General features: G+C 36.7%; 1 protein-coding gene across 1 annotated transcript; it reads right to left on the bottom strand.

The window, feature by feature from the left end:
• Positions 1–4,272: 4,272 nt before the first annotated feature.
• On the bottom strand, positions 4,273–11,884 carry UTS2B (urotensin 2B). The gene is made up of 4 exons (XM_049875185.1): positions 11,782–11,884; positions 7,109–7,207; positions 5,473–5,510; positions 4,273–4,365 (listed from the first exon to the last, which is right to left on the bottom strand). The coding sequence occupies exons 1-4, from the start codon at positions 11,882–11,884 to the stop codon at positions 4,273–4,275; spliced, it is 333 nt and encodes a 110-aa protein (XP_049731142.1).
• Between the last annotated feature and the right edge of the window lie 8,905 nt (positions 11,885–20,789).

The raw sequence follows: 20,789 nt of genomic DNA, 5'->3' as shown, positions 1-20,789 counted from the left end.
GGTGAAAAGGGGGGGCAGAGAGTTTAAGGCCACTTTGGAGTCCACCAAATGATATTTAAGTAACTTCACTATGTATCACATTGAATCTTCACATTTTGATGTCAAAATTATACTCCACACAAACCAAGCCGGTTCTGGAATTGAAAGCATTTTAATCCTCAAATGCATCAACAAATGCTTTTAAGTGCTCTGTAGGTTTTTCCCAATTAATCATTTGACTCACAGTAGTACATCTATCTAATCACAAATTTCTTTAATCTCCTTCAATCTGGCTTATAAAACTAAGATCTCAAAGATGGGCCTTTGATTCACTATCGATTAGTTAGATGTACAATGAAAACCTCATTGTACAATTAAGTCACTCATTGAAATAAATGACTAAAGCCTGTCTGTTTGAAGTCTATCCCTAACTCTGTACACTTTATAAACTGAACTCCCACGCTCATCAAAATAGACACACAGTGTCATGATATTTCTACAAGAGCTACAACTTCCCTTCATCAAAACCATGTGCAAACCTAGGAAAGCAGACGTCCATTCTCAGATATTCAATTGAGGAGCTTGGTGCCACTAATCCATTCTTCTCCGCAAAGGCTGCTTTGGAAAGCCATCATCACAGACCTTTGTGTTCCTTCGGATGATCAGGCTCTTTGAATATCTCATTCTGGCAGAGAAATATAAACCTACTCATAACCAAGACTTACTCCACATGAGCAACTCAATGAAGTATGCAAAAAATAGACCTTGGAGAACTTTTTGGACCTGGTTGATGGGAACTGAGGAGACCTGGTGGTGTAACCAGTTAAACGTTTGGCTGCTAACCTAAATGTTAACAGTTGGAACTCATCCAGTGGCACCTCTAGAAAAAGACCTGGTGATATGCTTCCATGAAGTTTACAACCTAGAAAACCCTATGGAGCAGTTCTACTTTGTCACATGGGGCTACTATGAGTCAAAATCAACTTGAAAGCACCTAACAACAACACAGTTTTAGAAAAAATAGAATTCCGTCCTCCTGGAAACAGTTTTTCACCTGGCTTCTGAGGCATCTCTTTCTTTGTCTCTTCCTACTTTGGTGCACACTCCTACTCAGCCTTTCTGGTTCTCCCTCATCTGTTCATTCTCTAAACTGTGCAGTGTCCTGGGCCTCATATTTTCGATCTCCTCTCTTTTATAGTGAGTCACACCCTAAATGGTCTAATCACAATGTCCAACACTATTGATATGCTGATAACTATCAAATTTTTATCTCCCATCTGGGCTGCTTTCTTAAACTCTAAATACATATAAATATATTATTAATATATCCAATGGTCTACTTAAATTTCTACTGCAAAGATTTTGTTATACACCGTACAACAAGCTCAAGATGTCTATGGTAGGGATAGGTCTCTCTAACTATTCCTTGTGCTTCTCTACATTTCCCAGCCCCCACCTATTTAGATTGAGACATGTGGCTAGTTCTGGAAGTTAAGAGAAGGTTTATCTAGTCCAACCCTCTCTGACCCTACCATGATGACATTAGAGGCCATGTGTTCCAAATGCTGTAGGCACAAAGTAGAGGATTGACCAACATGCATGAGGCTTCATGTAAACAAAAGATAAAATAATGAATTAACCACTGAGATTTTGAGGTTATTAAACTAATATACTTTGCCTAGTTTTTCCCAATGTATAATTTGGCAATATGAAGTGGGGCGCTACTTTAAGAAGAACCTAAGATGTGGCATAGTCTCAGCAACAGGTTTATGGCAGACAAACTGATATCACAGGCTGGAAAAATGAAGAGCCATGTTATAAAATGGCAATACATTTGGTAAAACTGGCGTTTGCAACAGCTTGGAATTCAGATCATGTATCTTTTGAACTTCTAGAAGAAAAGGTTGGAAAATTGAGAGTATGTTTAGGTTTCTCTTGGATTTGGCAAGGTATTATAAGAAATCTATAAACTCAGGAAGGATCTGATGTCTTTGCAAAGAGAAATCAAAAGGGAACAAAAAGAGCTCAAAGATACAGAGTCATGAAATGTTGAAAAAGCTAACTGCTTTGAGATCCCAGACACTACAAAATTATATTTAAAATGGCTTTAAATGACAGAGGAACATCACTTGGAATAAAGGATTCAGGGCAAAAATCAGATTCAGTATGTGGCCTTTACGATACGTCACAGATACCTTCAAGGCAGCTGCCATTAAGTTGGGGATGATAATGCAAAATAATTAAAATTGTTAAAACAACAGTAACAACAACAACTTTGTATGTAGCAAATAGTTGAGAACTTTTCTAAATTTTTGAAAGAATGTCATTGCCAAAGAAACTATGAACAATACAATAAAAAAGTCTTTAACACTTCAAGACAAAATAAGCTTTGGCCTCCAATCTTGCAAGAGTAAGAAGAGACCTGTAAAAGCTGTGCATTACACAAGAAGGGAATATTCCCCAGGTAGCACATAAGATGTGTCCAGAGATAATAATTGACAAGCAAGAACCTCACAATGGCTGGAGCTAGGGGAGACATATCACAATGGAGAAGAACTTCTCCTAGAAAGCAGAACCAGGCCCTAACCAAGAACATTTTCCCAACCCCAGAGTTGTAGACCTTCACAATACCCATACAGAGAGATTTCAGAGCTGCTGGGGACCAGCAATCCAGATGTTTTGTCACTCCTGTGAAGGGATTATTTATTGTGGTCATCCTGTCCCTGTTCTACTGCCATTATTGGACTCGTGTGGGTTAGATAACTTGTCAGTTTAGTTAACAGGTCTGTGAATGAAGAAGGAGCCACACTGGATTTGATGAAGACTAATATGCACCTCCTGGAGAGCCTGTTCTTTGTACAGGATGCAGCCCCTGGAAGGAATCTGGGGTGGTGCAGTGGTTAAGAGCTTGGCTGCTAACTAAAAGGTTGGCAGTTTGAATCCACCAGCCGCTCCGTTCCTTGGAAGCTCTATGGGGCAGTTCTACTCTGTCCTATAGGGTCGCTATAGAAGTCAGAATAGACTCAAAAGCACTGGGGTTTTTGTTTGTTTGTTTGTTTTTTAAATGAATTGAGTTGAGTATAGTCTGTGTTTAAGAAGATACCAAGGGATTGACCGTGGTACAGACAGTGGTCCCTATGTATTATATGTATTCCATACATTTACCAGCCTGCCTTGCCAACATGTTGATGTCAGTCCTAATAACTAATTCTGGCCAATGACTTAAATAGAAGTGATCTGTGTCACTCCTGGACTGAGGTAGGTAAGAGCTGGGATGCCTCCTCTATTCCTTTCCTCTGCTTTGGCAACCTTGCAGGCAGTCAAGATAAACAATGTTCCAGATGAGATAGCTACGAGACAGAGGGGAGTTACGTGAATTACATTGCATTTTGCATTTGAACTTTATTATATTTAGCCTCTGAGATTTGGATTAAAATTGTTAGTACATCATACTAAAAAACCCGTTGCTGTTGAGTCAATTCCAACTCATAGTGATTCTATAGGACAGAGTAGAACTGCCCCATAGGGTTTCCAAGGAGTGGCTGGTGGATTCGAACTGCTGACATTTTGGTTAGCAGCTGAGCTCTTAATCACTGTGCAACCAGGACTCCTAATACATCATAACCTAGACTATACTGACTAAAGAAAGGTCCAATAAATCCTTATTCTAGCTCTTCTCCATTATCACACTTTCTGTTCCTGCAGCTATCCTCAGCTCAATAAATAGAAATTGCCATAATTTTCTAGTTGCTCAGACTCAAAACGTTGGAATCATCTTTGACATCTGCCTTTGTTTCACATCCCTCATCTAATGCTACAGCAAATTTTGTTGACTTTTTTCCTCAGAATATATCCTAAAAGACTTATCTTTCTAAAATTAAATATTATAAATCAAAACTTGAAAACAAGTGTAACAGCAATGAAAGATTCTTCTTCCTCCAGTGATGATGTTCAAAAATACTGAATTGACTTCAAAATTGATTTCTATTTGTGATCCTGCCAGCTCCAGAGTCTAATCAAAAATAACCAGGATGGTCCAGAGTTTTAAAAAATAAGGACCAATATCTTTTATAGCAGAAAACTGTAACCTTACTACGCACTGTTGTAAATATGGCAAAGCTTAGATACATTCCTATGAGAACACTTTCTTTGGAAGCTTTTTAAAAACGTGAGTCCTGATCTTTATCAACATCATAGGATTAAGAAAGAGCAATTTATTCTCTTCCCTCTCAGAAACAATTGTAAAAGTAATCCTTTAGAAATCAGTTTTAAACTTAGAAATAAAAGCTTACCTCACTTGTTACGATGGGAAGAGGATAGACCATCTATAGCATAGAACATCTCAGCTGCCTTTGCCTCCATGAGCTGTTGTTTTAGCTTTTCTAGCTGTGAAAATCAAATATGATAATTAATTAGTCTTTAATAATAACCATGCTGTTCTCTATTGAAGAAAAGGAAAGATGAAAGGAAGGAAGGAATGAAGCAAAGATGAAAAGAAGGAAGAAAGAAGAAAAAAAAGGAAGAGTAAACAAAGGACAGAAAAAAGAAACAAGTAGAAAAAAGGAAGCTTGCATTTGGAGACAGGCTGGGAAAGGTTCATGACTCAGCAGGAAATCTGGAAGAAACAAGTTTATGCGGAAGGAAGTCTAGCCTGGGTATTCATTAATGGGATTCCTGTAAACTTAGCCTGTGTTGCTGGACTTGATTTTGTCACCTACAATGAGCAGTTCTTTTCAAGAAGCTCCACAGAACTATGTGAATGCTTGAATTTCCTGAATTCTTTGTCCTTTCTAGCAGGAAAGGAGAAGTATTTTGAAGCTCTAGAGTTTCCACCCTGAAATCAACCCATGTTAATTTTTAACACGCTCTCTAACTGCCCAAATCCTGAGGACCTAACTCTACCAGAAAGATTCAGACTGGGGGACTGCATGTCACCATGTCCTAGTTGCTCAGAGCAGAATCATGAAAATTCTCTTTCCCAAACAACCAAGAAGTTTGTAGAAAGATGGGTGAGGTCAAGAGAGTAGTACTTCAGGACCTCCAAAACAGCTACATCAAGGAGAAAGGCTTCAGTTTTGTGTTTCATTTCCTGGAATCACATAAAATTTTGTCTTGGGCAAAAGATTTCCACTGTTTAAAAACAATAACTTTTGAAAACCACCAATCTAGTTAAAACATCCCACTTCACAGCTAAGGAGATTTAGGTTTAGGGAATTTTAAGACTTGCCCAATGTATCATAGTTAGGTAGTTGGACAGCTGGGACTACAATCCAGATTTCCAAACAGGGTACCCTATGACCACTTTGGTCACAGTTTGTTTTTGTGGTATAACTTCATTGGTTTACTGTAGTGAATTACTTCACCCTTTTTTTTTTAAGCAGGAATAAAAGTTTTACATTTTAGTATTAATATTTAAAAAGAAAACATTCTGTCAGAAGAAATCTTCTTTTGATTATTATTAAATTTGAGCATCGAAGTATTTCACACTCTTACCTGGTTAAGTTCTTCCAGTTTGCGAGCCAGTTCTATATCTGCAAGACATATTTGTCATATGAAAAATGTACATTACAAGTAATACTCAATTCATTTCAGGACACACATTTAGGATTTTATGTGAAGTGCAAAGATCTTTTTCACATGACTTGAGATCACCTACCCATTTCTAATAAACCTGCTGCCGCCGAGCCTATTTCAACTCATAGAAACCCTATAGGACAGAGTGGAACCGCACCCTAGGGTTTCTAAGGAGTGGCTGGTGGGTTTGAACTGCTGACCTTTTGGTTAGCAGCCTAACACTTAACCACTGGACCACCAGAGCTCCCCTATTCCCGATAGAAAACTCCCAAGTATTATTTTCAATGCCTATAATATTGAAATGCAATCATGTCATGAGAAAATGCCTAATTTCCAGCAATAAGCACAAAGCTTTCAGAAGCAGACCATGGTTCTCACACGGACTATTACTTAGCAATAAACTATTTTTATGACATTGGGGAAATAGTCATGAAATAATATTAAATGAAAAAAAATAGGACACAATTACGTATCTCGATAATTCAGTCAAGAAGGGAATTCCTCAAAATGTTAAAAGCAACTCTTTGGGTTTTACAATTTAAGTATGAATGTTTTATTCCTTTATAACTTTATTTTATTCATTGAGAATCCATTACTGATTAATTTAAAACATTTCATTTTTTGAAGTATTTAAAAACCAAAAGCCAAACCTATGGCCATTGAGTCAATTTTGATTCATGGCGACTCCATGTGTGTCAGAGCAGAACTGTGCTTCTTGGGGTTTTCAAGGCTGTGACTTTTCAGAAGCAGATCGGATTTAGTAAGGTGTTATGACTAAATTAATGTATAGAAGTATTTAATAAGGTATTATTTTAAGCAGTACTTAGTCCTAAAAAAATGTATACTTTTTTTTAGAAGAGCTCAGATGCTCCCTGGGAGGGTCCTGCAATGTCATACTGTAACATTTTCTGAAAGGTTAGATTTGCACTGTTTCTGAGAAAATCTCTTTCTTAGAGAACAGTCGTGCATAATTATAAATCATATTCTCCTATTATTCAAAGGAGAAAAAAATCTCAAGTTGTGTCACCTAAATTTCCCATTCATAATCTCTCCTCCAATCATTTCCCGAATTGAAAGAATTTGATTGAAAAAGGTAGTAGCTTAAAAACTACACAACTGCTGTTAAATTATGAAGTATCTAACGGAAACCTGTGCACATAATACTCTCAAAGCATTTGGTAAAATGAAATGTTAGTTTTACCAGTGGGAAGTTGCAGAGATGAGAGAAAATATAAAGGTAACTTTTATTTTTTTAACTAAACACTTACCATTCCCGTTCAGATCCTGTAATTGAATGAAATAGGCTTTTAACATTTTTATGTTATTTCCTTGCTTGTAGCGTGAAACAAGGAAAACACTTAAGCCTTCAATGGCAGATATGTAAAAGAGTTGCTATATATTTTTTTTAATATTAGTTACAGTTTTGGAAGTGTTGGTCATAGGATCACTACGAGTTGAAACCGACTCAACGTCAGTGGGTTTGGGTTTGGGGTTTATGTCATAAGACAGAATAGACACTGATATTCTTTCCAGGATTGCTTTATTCCTAACTCACCCATGTTGGAATATCTTTGGATATCGAAATTTCTATTCGGTAGTGCCAGCAGTAGGTCTTCATGATTTGTATCATCTTTATCTGGAAACAGTTCATTTTCTGTAATGATTGCAAACATCCATTTTCAGTCTATGCCACTGAAAGTGTTTCCGATAAGATAGGTTTTACAGGCAACTAGCAATTTTTTTTTTAGCAATGCGTATAGTGGTTAAGAGGTACGGCTGCTAACCAAATGGTCAGCAATTAGAATCCACCAGGCGCTACTTGGAAACTGTATGGGACAGTTCTAGTGTCCTACACGGTGGCTATGAGTCGGAATCGACTCAACGGCAATGGGTTTTTGGTTTATCGGTGTGTATATTCACCAATGAAATGCGTGTAGATAACTGTGATCCAAAGAGAGGGACTTTTTAAAAAATCATTGAATGTTATGAAAACTCAGGGAAAGAAAGAAAGAGATGGAGAACAGGCTTAGGTGCTTAGGTTAGACCCTAAAGTGTTATCTCTGATTACTTCCGGGTGGTGAATTTTACTTCCTTCTTAATTGGTGTTTTTGAAATTTTCTACTATTGCATTTAATTTAAGAAATACAAATCAAAAGTTTTACTTGTTTGTTTTTTAATAAAAAATAAATAGCATTTGATTTTGGAATTTTATGATACTTTTATGTTTAAATATGAGCAAATTTGTGGTCTGAGAATTGCCTTTAAAGCACTCGAGGAGACTGTAGGAGAGCTGGACTCCTGTCTATGTGTTCCATATGGACAGCTTTGACCTTGGTCAGTTTACCTCATCACTCAGAGTGGCCAACTCTCTCAGCATTATCGAAGCAGAAATATCACCCAAATTTCCCTTCTGGAGTAGAAATTGGGTCAACAGACATTATTCAAACTGTAAAACATGAAGACTCAGCTGGCGCTCAATCAACAAATGATGTAATTGAAACAATAATTAGTATGTTATAAATAAAATGAACTTTTGTGAGGTGGCCTGAAAAAAACTACCTTTTATGACAGAATTTCCATACGACTTTCTTCCTTCTGTTTGTCTCCTCATAGCAAATGTCACAGTGTGGGCAGAAGCGAGACTAGTAAAGTTGTTTGGGAGTGAGAAGAGTGTGGTTTCAGCTGGAGGAAGGCTTATAAACTTAACAAGATTCTCTCTTCAAATCATTTGTTTTCCCCTACATCTACACAACATCAATAGATAAACTCAATTAAATGGTTAAAGGAAAGAAAGTCTTGCTGAAAAGGAAAATGGGTAAGGGGAAGCCGTGACCGCATCAACGTTTTCTGCCTTGACCACAGTCACTTAATTATTGCTCAGTTCTCCAGCTTTCTTTGCTTCATAGAAATTATCTGTAAAATTCTTTCTAATAGCTGAAATGTTAATAAAATAGCAAATGGAACTTTTGCTTGACATCAATTGTACAATGACCCTCAGGGATAGTTTAAGAGAAAGATGTGATGATGCATTACAGGATTTTTATTATAGTTGTTCATTAAAATGTCAAATGATAAGCTTTCAAAACATTTTAATCCAAAAAAATAAATAAATAAGGTTCATTTTATCGCCAGATAATAATGACAACTCTTTTCAGAAGGAGAGCTGTGATAAGAGAAGAAGATTCATTGCCTTCGATTTAGAGAATTTACATAGTTATGTGACGATAACCAGGAAAGTAGATTTGAAGCTTTTATTTGGTAAATTCACAGTCCAGTTCTCTGCATGTTTAAATGGAATATTTTCTAAGGCAAGAATTAATGTACTTTAATTTCTTTATCAGTTTTGTTTCCAGAGGTTATACTTGTCTAATTGACTATCACCATTTAAAACAACCATCTTTTACAGAAACCTCTGGAGAAAATAAAATTTCAGGATATTATTATTTTTTTTTTATAACAGTATATTTTTCATTTCTAAAGTTAAGTAAGATACTGGCTAAAAAAAAAATAGTAGAAAATAAGGCTTTTGTTTCTTGTTTAGCTTTTTGTTTTAAAACAGAAACTAACATAGTTTTAAAAGGAAAAAATGCATGTACTTTTAATACTTTTCTTTGAACAGGGAATGAATATTGATAAGGGAAATATTTAAATATGAAAATACCTGAGTATAAATATAACTTTGGCACAAATGACAAGGAAGCTATCAGACCTGGGAGAGTGGCTGCTTTTGCAAATATACAGAAAAGACAGAAGACACCCTGATTCATTAAACCTTGAGTTATTGAACCTTAAAAACTTAGTTGACCCCCTTGCTTTTCATACAAATGTGAAGCTTTTTATTGGGTGTGAAAAGAGTTTTTATGAGAAGGAAACCTGGAAGCCCCCCTCCCCAAAGGATAATATACCATAAAATAAATTTTTCATAGCCTTCCTGTTCGTGATGTTCTTTCTTCTACCATTTGTGGTAAGCAATTTGTCTAGTTTTAGGCTTATCCATTGAAGCAAGCTTTTTTTTATGACTCCAGCCAAATGAAAGCTGGCAGTTGTGTGCCATTTGTCTTGGACAGTATCTACTACCTATTAGTGCCCTGATAGAGAAGAGTGGTGACTCCAAGTTTATAATCTATGTCTCCATACAAATGCTGGCTTGAAAAAAAAAAATATGTCAAGCAAGTTAAATATTTGGTTGTTTGAAAAAAGATGTGTTCATGGAGAAAGACTCACTGTAATTGTGGACAGTTAAGATCAGAAAATAACCTTATAAATTAATCTTTCTCATTGACATATAATGAAGCTGAAATTGAAAGGGTACTCAGGGAGAAACATTTCCGCTCTGCTGCCAGTGATATAGGCTATCTAATTGTAATCTAGCAAAATGCTGTAGAGTTGGATTTTTCTTTATTTCCTATACACAGTAAATGAGAAGTCACCATTACCACTCACTAATATATCCTAATTTGGGGACGTCCTCAACAAATGACCACTTTTTTTCTTACACATTTACATTGTGGTGGGAACATAGAAAATCTTATTATTTTACAGAGCAATGGAGGTCTACCAAATACAATGATTTGGCCAGAAAAAGACAAAATGTGAGTGTCACGGATAAAATCCAGCACCTTATTCCCCGATTTCTATTTAGGTCTCTGAGACAACTTGCTTTTCAGTGGGAAAATTCTTGTAAATAAATAACAAGTATTTTTGCAGTATTATTTGCAATGCCAAAGAAACTATTGTAGTTTCCGTTGACTTTTAAAATCACATCTGCCATTGTCCTAAGCACAATTCAGGGAATCACAAGAAGGGGCTGTCACTGCTAAATATACTGTCACAGTGAAACCTGTGAGAGCCAGAACTCAACAGGACTGCCTCGTTTTTCCATCTCAAGTTTTCCACCTTCGACAGGGTGCAGACTTAACCACTTTTCTATCACTATTAGAGAAAAAAATTTTCCGTTTTCCTTCTCTAACAGGTTTCTGCCTTACACAGGTTCCAGCTTCCACAGGTTTTACTGTACTGATATTTGAGGCAACATGGTCTAGTAAAGTGGAACTAGACCCAAAAGTGGGAAACTTGGTCCCTTTTCTCAATCCAGTGTCATGTAAACAAAATGCATTCCTTTCTGTCTTGGCTGCCCTTGTAGAAGACAAATAAAACAATGTCTCCCTCTTCCAGAGAGATGAAAGCAAATTCCAGAATTTCAAGCTGTAAAGGGTATTAGGCAACATTATTTTAACCTGCTCTTCTTAAAGTATGAAGAAATGTATAGAGCTTTCTGTGAAGTGAAGTTGCATGCCTAATATTAAGCAGTTTATGAGTCAGCACTAAATTGAATTCTACTGATTCTCAGATGAAGAGCTGTTTCCATGGTAGAATGCATGGAAAAATTTAGAGAAGTTCAATAAAGGTTACAATGTGATCAGAGCAGAAACTTATTTTCACCCAATTGATTATGGCACATATTTGTAGATGCCATAGATGAAAGTATTTCATTTCACATGAGTCACGTAATAGGTTAGAACTCTAATAAATATTATCAGTGCATAAAATGAGTGTTAGCATCATCCTCCTTAAGGTATTTTATCATTCATTACTATCCTCAAATCTCTGCAAATGCAAGTTTCTGCCTTGTTACATTTTTTTGGAGCCTCTCTCCTTTCATAACTGATTTACAAATAATCCCACAGAGTAAAAATATCCTACTCCTTTCCCCAATACAAACTTTTGAAATATGCACAGATTATGTGACTCTATTACTATTTATACATTTCCTGTCTTTGGTCATGGAGTGGTCATGAGAAATAAGCGTCCCATGTGTAGAAAAAAAAGTGTAGCTGAAATAAATTTCGTACAATGTCGGTGAAAATTAATTTGGTGTAATTTACGTGAGAAGAACAGCACCACAGATTACATTTAATTCATAACAGTAACCATTAAAGGGACAGGTTATCAGAACGAACCAGTACCTGGAGAAGGACATCATCCTTGGTAAGGTAGAGGGTCAACAAAAAAGAGGAAGACTCTCAACAAGATGGATTTACACAGTGGCTCCAACAATGGACTCAAACAGAGAAATGATTGTGAGGATGGTGCAGGACCAGGCACTCCAGAGCACCTAACAACAATGTCTTGAAAAATTATAGCTATCATGGCAGAAAAGCCAAATCTACACAAATAAGATGAAGATTTGTTCCCCACCAGTAGAATTTTAGATTCATGTACACTTACCTTGGGTAAGATATGGCCGTCCATCAACCAACGCTACCAAGATCATCACAGATAACAAACTTAGAACTCCAAAGCAGAGAGGGATTGAGAGGATCCTCTTCATGTTAAAAATCTCTTGTCTCTCCCGTTAGCAAAGAAACTGACTTTCCAGGTCAAGTAGGATATGTCAAGAGCTCTAGAATGCAGCAGAGCTTGCTTTTAAAAGGTGGCAAGTGTGCTTCAACTACAAATGTTCTGGACAAAGGGAAAAAAAAATATATATATATATAAAATGGAATGCATCCTGTCAACATGATTCACTACTTGGAGAAGTGACAGATTTGCTACACAGTCAATGACAGAAAGAATCCCATCGATACAGCTCACATCTGCCCATTTCACTAAAAGCAGGCGTTCTTATGCGTGCCTGCTCACTCGGATACATGGACAAGCATAAAGCAAAAACTGGGATGCCAAATGAACTGATTGGATTCACATAATTTATTGTATAATTTCCTGATGCCAGGGTTAATTCACTTCAAATCCTATTAATACTAAGACTGAGAGTATCGAAGGAAGGTGAAAGTGGGAATGATGTCTTTCATTTGTCTAAGCACTTAGAGCTAGGAAGTGGTCCTCCAGATAGCAATGCTATTTGTAGCAATTGCTTCGTTCTTAACCAACCACATAGATTTAGTTGGGAAGAGCTCAAATTTACAATGAATCATAATGGGAACATTACTCTCTCACTGTGTTGGAGGATGGTTTCATTTTGCTGCGGCCAGCACTTTTACAAATTGAGGCTAAATCTAATTAATTCTAAGTTGGCAAATGTCCCATCAATACTCTCTTTAAGACTTGCTTTAAGTGCAGTGGTGTTCTTTTTAGGTCGAAGTCTTTCAGTATATCTCCAACTCCAATTTCATGGCTCCAAAGACGCTATACTGGCCTCTGGCCTTGGCATTTACTTCTCCCAAGGGATTTTAGTTACATCAGCTCTAAAATTGACTTGGTTCTGATGCTTTAGTAAATTTGTTGAATAAATTCTAAACTCCTTAGTTTGATATTCAGGGTTGTTTTTCTTTCAGTCTCATGTTCCACTGCGTGTCCTTATGCACCAGCCATATTAGACTCCTAACTACCTAACATATCCTATCTGTTCTTCACTCCAGAGCTTTGTTGACATATTTTTGTCTGCCTTGAATGTTTTATTTCATGACTGAAATACAGGTACTGAAATACAACCCATCCCTCAAGACTCAGATCAAATGCCAACAGCTCCGTTTAGTCTTTTGGATCTTATTTTTTTATTTAATTTTTTTTTTTTTTGCTTTCATCCATAATTTTTTTTTTCCTCCTCCTTTGGATTGCTACACCATTTTGTTTATATGCCTACCATAGCACAAAATCCATTCTTTCTTTTATTACGGTTACATGTAATGTGAAATTGTGAACTGTAAATATTATGATTTTAGTTAAATTGTAAAGACTTTGAGAGCAGCTACTGTCATAGTCATTTATGTCCTCTTTGCAAGTAGCACAGTGATTTAAAGAATAAAAACATGTTTGATGTGTGGATAAATTATAACTGGAATTTCTGGGAATTGAAAGATGAAATAGTGTAATGCTCTTAAGCATCATATCTAATTTGAAGCTAAGAGAGTTGAGAGAATGATTACAACTCTTTAAGAGTTTGTTTTTCTTGAGCCTAAATATTCAAGAATGAACAATGTCTTTGAACGTTAATCTTAAAAGTTTATCATATGATAGTGTTTCACAACTCTGTATCATTTAAATATACTGTCAAGATATTTATCATTATTTATTTAATGTTGTTGTTGTTATGCCCCTTGAGTCAGTTCCAACTCACAGTGACCTTATGTGCAAAAGAACGAAACACTGCCCCACCCTGTGCCATTCTCACAATCGTTGTTATGCTTGAACTCATTGTTGTAGCCACTGTGTCAATCCATCTCATTGAGGGTCTTCCTCTTTTTCAATGACCCTCTACTTTTCTAAGTATGATGTCCTTCTCCAGGGACTGGTCCCTCTTGATAACACGTCCCAAATATGTGAGACGTAGTCTAGCCATGCTTGCTGCTAAGGAGCATTCTGGCTGTACTTCTTCCAAGATAGATTTGTTCATTCTTTTGGCAGCCTACGGTATTATTTATTTAATAAGTTATTTAAATAAGCTCACTTTTTAAACTCACCTCTATTTTTTTAATTGTATCACCATTAAAATGGACAATCAGTATCACTTGATGCATAGAAGGTATATAAGTATGATTTTTTTTAAATAGCATAATTATATGTCATTTTTTTTTTATATAGTAAAGCAAAAATAAAAACAAGGTATAAAATATGCTGATAGTAAATCTAATCGATAACCCAAAATGAAAATCCGACAATTAGCTCTCCTATGCAATGGGAAAGTTAAACATGAGCTCATATTAAAGGCATATTGAGATCAAGTTCCCTTAATTTCTAAAAAAAAAAAAATGCTTTTAAATATACATAAAATGATCCTGATTTTCTCCTTGTTGTTCTTTTGACGTTAACTAACCCTTAGTTCTCACAGATATACTCTCAAAAGTGGCAAATTTATTGAATCGCCTTCTCGGATAAAGATTGTTGTTGCTAGGTGCCATCAAGTGGTTCCGACTCATAACAACCACACGTAGAACAGAATGAAACACTGCCTGGACCTGATAAGGTCAGATTTAGATAATTCGTGTATAAATAAAACAATACGTATGACTATTGTTATACAAAGTTTTCTTTCAGGAAACTGATGAAATCACTTAAATATTTTCTTCTGTCATGTTTTAGGTGATGTTTTCCAAATGATGTAAAATAAGTTCCTTGTCCATGACCACTTCCATCAAATTTGAGGAAGAACCAAAAAGGCCTTTCATTGAGTCTTTAAAATCTAGCTCTTTAATAATCAAAGTACTTAATTAACTTTGGGTTATGACTGCATAACGAAATTATTCAAATATAAACCAATTTTCAATATTGATTGGTTTGAATAAATAAATTCAGCAAATTTGTACCTAGGGCACTTTGGTATACCGAATCGTTCTGCACAGCAATATTACTGTTTAGCAATCAATCAGTTCACTTCCAGCCCTGGATTAAGCACTTCGTATATAGCATGTCTCATTTAATTCCTACAGCAGCCCCTCAAGGTGGGAATTATTATTTTATCATCTTTTACAGCCAGGGAAGAAAGCTGTGAAGCCAAAAGTCAATCCCAACCGCAGAGCAACACTCTTAACCCAATTTGTCTCTTGTCCACATACCACAATGGGGGAAACCCAAAGATGGAAAATAACTGACTGTTCCAATCACAGAGCTAATTTTAAAGGACACTTACAAACATTTTAACTTATTATTTTCAAGAGCAATCCTTTGTATCTCTTAGTCTGTATATGAATTTAAAAACAGCATAAAAATAACCTTCCTATTTTGTGAATGAAGACGTTAACAGGTTTCACTATAAATTTTCAGTGAACGGATAGCTGAAAGGATGGCCTATATCTTAACAATTTCTCATAATCGGTGACAAAAAAAAGACACAGATAACCAGGGTCCACATGATAACTTAAACACAGCTGAATAATTATTTTCTATCTCTATTAAACACTTGGCCTTTTTCCCTCAGTAAGCAGAAAAGTTGAACAATTTCATTTTGACCTCTCTCTGACCCTGTTAATTCTTGGTAGAATTCCTAACATAGAGTGAAATAAGTGAAAGAAAATAGCAGGCAGAAAGAGGAAGTCAAAAGTAGAGGCTTTGGCAATCTGACAAACCAACTCCAGGAATCTTTGCTGTTGTTCAAAAGAGGCCTTTATTTCACAAAAGGAAGAGTGACCGTCTATTCAAATCCTTTGCCTGTTTTTAAATTGGGTTATTTGTCTTTTTATTGCTGAGTTGTAAGTGTTCTGTGTGTATTCTGGGTCCCTTGCTGTCTCAGTCACCTAGTGCTGCTATAACAGAAACACCACAAGTGGATGGCTTTAACAAACAGAAGTTTATTCTCTCACAGTCAAGTAGTCTACAAGTCCAAATTCAAGTGTCTGCTCCAGGGGAAGTCTTTCTCTCTGCCAGCTCTGGAGGAAGGTCTTTGTGATCCATCGGTCTTCCATTGGTCTGGGAGTATCGCAGCAAAGGAACCTCAGGTCCAAAGGATGCGCTCTGTTCCCAGCACTGTTTCTTGGTCATATGAGGTCCTCAGCTCTCTGCTTGCTTCCCTTTCCTTTTATCTCTTGAGAGATAAAAGTGGTACAGGCCACACCCCAGGGAAAATCTCTTTACATTGGATCAGGGATGTGGCCTGAGCAAGGGTGTTTCATCCCACCCTAATCCCCTTTAACCACAGGCAGAGATTATGGTTTATAATGCAAAGGAAGATCACAAAATGGAGGACAACCACACATGGCCTAACCAAGTAGACATATATTTTGGGGGGACACAATTCAATCCATTACACTTACCAATATAAGGAAAACTGATGGCACAGTAGTTAAGCACTCAGCTACTAATCAAAAGGTCAGCAGTTCAAACCCACAAAGACATTCCGTAGGTGAAAGATGTGGCAGTCTGTTTCTGCAAAGATTAAAGCTTTGGAAACTCTACAGGGGAGTTCCACTCTGTCCTATAGGGTTGCTATGAGTCAGAATCTACTTGATGGCAACGGGTAATCAGTTGCATGATTGGAAACATTTTCTCATGATCTGTGAGTTGTCTTTTCATTTTTTGGTTGTGTTCTTTGAATCACAAAAGGTTTTATTTAGATGAAGTTCAACCGATCTATTTTTTCTTTTGTTGCTTATAGTATCGTATCTAAGAAACCGTTGACTAACCCAAAGTCATGAAGATTTATGCCTATGTTTTCTTCCAAGAGTTTTATACTTCATGATTTTGGTTTTTATACTTTATGCTTTTAGTTTAACATTTATGTCTTTGATCCATTTTGAGTCAAGTTTTGCATATGGTGTGAGGTTCAGGGTCTACCTGGTTATGTTTACGATAATCCACTGTCATTTTCCGAGATCAATCTGTATGGGTCCTGGGACACAACAAACCCACTGTGAGATGGAACTAAGTTAAACTTTCATAGACCAACTGCCCCCCATAAGCCCTTACTCTAATTGGTGGACCAATGTGATGTTTTCTGTTTTCTGAAAATGGTGTCAGTTTAGACTCAGTGTCCAGTGATCCCCTAAAAGTCTGATTATTTCCTTTTCCCCAATGTACAGTCTACCTGGTAAACCACTTTGAGGAAGGCTGAAAAATTAAGAGTATAAATGTTGAGGTTTCCTCCTCAGGGGTACTCTGCCTTCCCTTTACCCAACTGGTTCTGGGTCTATAAACTGGCTCAAGTCTGGGAATTGATTGAGGGGTCATGACTCTCCGTTTTGGTAATTCAATTTAGACTTTTAGGCACTTGACCTAGAATTGTTCACTTATATAGTTCAAATGAGAATTCAGTAGACTGAACACCTATTTCTCTTTTACAGACACCATGATCAACTAGCCAATGCCATAGGTCTCTGTGAATCAAACGACCCTGATTATTACCTTTGATTTCACTATCCGTTATGGTAACCATTCCCACCTTGTCTTTAACAATTAAGTGCTGCCACTTTCCTCCTACAACCTTGGGATTAAATTTTCCTCATATCATTTAAGAATCCCAGTTAAATGGCAACAATTCTCACTGTAATTTCTGACCTACAGAGAAGAACAACCACAGAGCTCTTCAAAGATGCTGGGGCTCTCCTTACAAATTTATTTCTAACAGTCATAGGCTCTCCTGGAATGAATGAGCAGGTCTTACATGATAAATCCACCCTACCATCGAATCTCCCTAAGCCTTTGAATACCTGCCTCTATAGTATACCAAGGTACTATTGGTATTTCAACTTTGTTTAGTGTAGGACACCTTTTGGTCCATGCTTCAGCCAAACATCCAAATTATTAGGCCCTTTCTAACCCCAGCTACAACATTGAAAATACATACATATATATACATATGTGTGTATATATATATATATATATATATATAAAGTTGGATCAGGCTGAATTTATTGATATGGAAAAACTAAGCAGAGATTCTGGATTCAATGTTTATGTATATACATATGAATGAGGGTAAGTCAAGAAGTATTGCTACAAAATTATAGAAAACTCTGTTAAACAAAACATCAAAATGTGAAGCTCTTTTTCACAACATACCCTCCATCTAGGCCTATACACTTCTGAAGGCAGTGTTTCCACTTCTCTAACCCTCCCCTGAAGAATTCTGCCTTCTTCAATTTACACCATGTCAAAACAGCAGTTTTGGCATCCGTGAGGGACTCAAATTGTGTTCCTTTTAAATGTTCTTTGAGTTTTGGGAACAAAAAGAAGCCGGAAGGGGCAAGATCGGGGCTATAGGGTGGATGGGGTAAGGTTTCCCATTGAAATTCTCATAGAACAGCCTTTGCTACCCTTCAAAGAATGAGCAAGTACATTGTCGTGACGGAAAAAAATTCCTCGACGCAACCTAACCCTAACCCAGGCCTTTTTCTCACCGATGTAGCTTTCATTTTTCTTAAAACTTTTTCATAATAAGTCTCCATGATCATCCTGTGTCCTTCAAGAAAATCTATCAAGATTACTCCTTTGGAATCCCAAAAAAGTCACCATACCCTTCTGAGAAGGCTTCCTTCTCTTTTGTCCTATATTTTTGTAATATGGTTTATTAAATTGATTGATTTTCATATGTTAAACCAACCTTGTATCCCTGGAGTAAAGTCCACTTGTTCATGGAGTATGATCTTTTTGATGTGTTCCTGGAATCAATGTACCAGTATTTTGTAGAGGATATCCATACATAAATTCATAAGGAATTTTGGTCTGTAGTTATGTCTTTGTCTGGTTTTGATATCAGAGTAATACTTGCCTCATAGAATGAGTTGGGAGATATTCTTTCTTCTACTTTTTTGGAAGAATTTGTGAATGATTTGTGTTAATTCTTTAAACATCTGGTAGAATTCAATAGTGTACCCTTCTGGTCCTGGGCTTTCTTTGTAGGAAGTTTTTTTTTTTTTAACTGATTCCGTCTTTTTACTTCTCATTTGTCAATTCAGATATTCTGTTTATTCTTGGGTCAGTTTTGGTAGTTTGTGTCTTTCTAAGAATTTTTTTCCTTTTCATGTAGTTTATCTAATTGGTGGAAAAAATGGTGGTTCATAGCATTCATTTATAATTCTTCTTTATATCTGTAAGGTTCATAGCAATGTCTGCAATCCTTAAAGTTTGATTATATTTTTTAAACCTGGAAATAAGGTACTGTGAGATACTTTGTCACGTATTAATTAAGAAGAGCCAAGAGGTATGTAGAGACCTCCCTGGCAGAGTCAACATGAGAGTAATAGTAATAATAACATGTACTCCAAATTATTGAACACCAGTTAGAAAACATGGACACTGTGTTAAGAACGTCTATATTTTATCTTTAACTCTTAAAACAGGCCTCCAAGATAGTGGCTCTCAATTTTACCAGTGAGGAAAATTAAGGCTGAGAGAAAGTAAAAGATTTACCCAAAGTCATTCAGGCCTCTGCTCTTTCCACCCTGTCACCGATAAAACTGACTTGGCAACAGGAATGACCTCCAAGGAAAGGAAGCAAAATTAACATCTAGAGGGGCTCTGCTCCGATGGATGTGTATGGCAATAGAAGTTTCCAGGCACTATAGTATGGGAATTGAGTCTGTTTTCAAGCAGCATCTTCAGCAATGGTTGGGAACATGGAAGATTCCTGAGTAGAAATAAATCAGAGGCTTACATTCTGGTCCATACTGGGGGCTTCAGTCAAAGATCAGACATAGGGGTCTATACTTGTAAGACATGATGAGAAACAAAACTTCATTCAGAATTCTGACTAAAGTGATAGCAGTGTGCAGACAACTGTCTTATATATAAAGTCCACAGGACGAGACCATGAACCAGAATCAAAATCTAGGGTCTATTGGAGAATGTAAATGAAATAAACAGTAGCTTTGTAAATACAGGTTCTCTGTGTTTAAAGATATGGTAAGCAGTAGGAAGCAAACTCTTAGAATTGAGGCTGAAGGAAGAAACTGTCGAGAAAAATATTTGGGCCCTAGTTTAAAGGATTTTTACGATAGTCAGGGTTTCCTGGGCAACAGGGGCCCAGGGTTATAATAAATGTTTGCATTCTCACCTTTTTCTTGAACTACTGTGGCTAACCTATAAGAAGGTATTTTCTTCTATCAAGGATCAATGTCTCCATATGTGCTCCTATAATCTTCTCCGGAGCCTTACAGTATCAATGATATCTTTTTATAGTTTGTATTTTCAATCTCTCCCTCTCCACAGGATTTTTCCCACCATCATTTAAGCAAGCCTCCCATCTTAAAGCAAACAAATAAACAAACTTTATTGGACTCCACACAAAGCCTCCCATCTACAGTCCCTCATTTCTCCATGCCATCAGGGCCAAACGCCCTGAAATAATTTTCTGCCTCCTGTCATTTACCTCTTCTTTACTCCTCAGCCCACTTCAACCTTGTTTTCATTTCCCCCTTTGCAACGCCACTGAAATGGCCTTTTCCAATAATCACATTGCTGCTAAATCCATTGAACAAGTTTCAGTTTCATTTTCCTAGATATCTTTTCAAAACCTTCGTGGTTGACCATACACTTCTCCTTTAAAAATATCATTTACTTTCTCTTACTTTGCTGGTCACTCCTTTTCAGTTTCTTTTAGCATTTCTCCTCATCTCTCTGATCTTTAAAAGATGAACTTTCTCAGGGTTGATTCTAGGTTCTCTCTAATTCTCTCTTTTTACTGTGTTACAATCTCTTACTAGGAAATACACAGGAGTCCCTGGGAGCCTCTAGAAGTCCCTGGGTGGTACAAATAGTTACTTGTTCTACTACTAGGTTAGTAGTTCAAACCCATCCAGAGGTGTCTCAAAAGACAGGCCTGACAATCTGCTTCCAAAAGGTCACAG

The sequence above is a fragment of the Elephas maximus genome, chromosome 1 (assembly GCF_024166365.1).
Source record: "Elephas maximus indicus isolate mEleMax1 chromosome 1, mEleMax1 primary haplotype, whole genome shotgun sequence".
Taxonomy (NCBI): domain Eukaryota; kingdom Metazoa; phylum Chordata; class Mammalia; order Proboscidea; family Elephantidae; genus Elephas; species Elephas maximus.
This window is presented reverse-complemented; position numbering and strand designations above follow the sequence as displayed.